General features: G+C 42.2%; 1 protein-coding gene across 1 annotated transcript; it reads right to left on the bottom strand.

The window, feature by feature from the left end:
- Positions 1-228: 228 nt before the first annotated feature.
- On the bottom strand, positions 229-864 carry LOC114032928 (olfactory receptor 1030-like; the record flags this gene model as incomplete). Its single annotated transcript, XM_027848390.1, has 1 exon — positions 229-864. A coding segment is annotated over one exon (636 nt), but the record flags the coding sequence as incomplete, so codon positions are not given.
- Between the last annotated feature and the right edge of the window lie 194 nt (positions 865-1,058).

Raw genomic sequence — 1,058 nt, 5'->3', positions numbered from 1 at the left:
GTGTAGGGAAATCAAGACTATTTCATTTCTCTGCCTTAGGAAACTTAGGGAGAGATCCAGAAGAGAGTTCAGAAAGTTCCTAAAATGACAAGACAAAATATTGAATAAAAATGAGATGTTGAGGTTCCAAACACAAGAATAGACACAATAAAAACTTGTGGAAGAAAAACAAGGAGGCTGTTTGGGCTCAAGTTTTCCTCACACAGACCCATGAATGACATATGTGAATTAAGCACCTTCAGGTTTCCCCAAAAGCTTTCTCAGGGCCATTTTCACCTCCTTATTCCTGAAGCTATACATGAGAGGGTTGAGGATAGGTGTGAAAGCCACATAAAACACAGAAACAATCTTATTGTATTCTGGAGAAGATAGAGACTGAGGCTTCATGTAAAGAGACATTACAGTCCCACAAAATAGGGTGACAACCAGAAGGTGGGAAGAACAAGTAGAGAAGGCTTTCCTGCGTCCCTGGGCAGAGCGAATTCTGATAACAGCAATGATGATGTGTGCATAGGAAAGGATGACGAATGTGATAGGGCACAAAAGAGTAAAGATACAGAGCACCTGCATGACCAACTCTGCTTGGGTTGTGTCAGTACAAGAGAGATGCAGTAGGGCAGGCATTTCACACAAGAAATGATTGATAACATTATCCTGGCAGAAGGAGAGCTGGAATGTGGTTACTGTGTCCACTGAAGATGCCAAAAAGTCACCTAACCATGACCCAGCAGCCAGCCTCCTGCAAATACCCCAGGTCATTGTGATTGAGTACCTTAAGGGATCTCGAATGGCAACATAGCGGTCATAGGCCATCACTGAGAGGATATAGCCCTCTGTAATGCCAAAGGACAGGAATGTGTAGACCTGAATGACACAATATGAGTATGAAATGGACTTTCTTTCAACAAAGAAATGTGCTAGCATTTGTGTGAACACACAGTATGTGTAACAGACTTCTAGAATGGATAAATTAGTAAGGAAGAAGTACATAGGAGTGTGGAGGCATGAATCCCTCAATATCAGCAACACAATGAGCAGGTTTCCCAGCAAGATCATCA

Source organism: Vombatus ursinus, unplaced genomic scaffold (assembly GCF_900497805.2).
Source record: "Vombatus ursinus unplaced genomic scaffold, bare-nosed wombat genome assembly UNPS02005965.1, whole genome shotgun sequence".
NCBI classification, from domain to species: Eukaryota; Metazoa; Chordata; class Mammalia; order Diprotodontia; family Vombatidae; genus Vombatus; species Vombatus ursinus.
The sequence above is the reverse complement of the archived record's forward strand: the minus strand, read 5'-3'. Positions and strand labels throughout refer to the sequence as shown.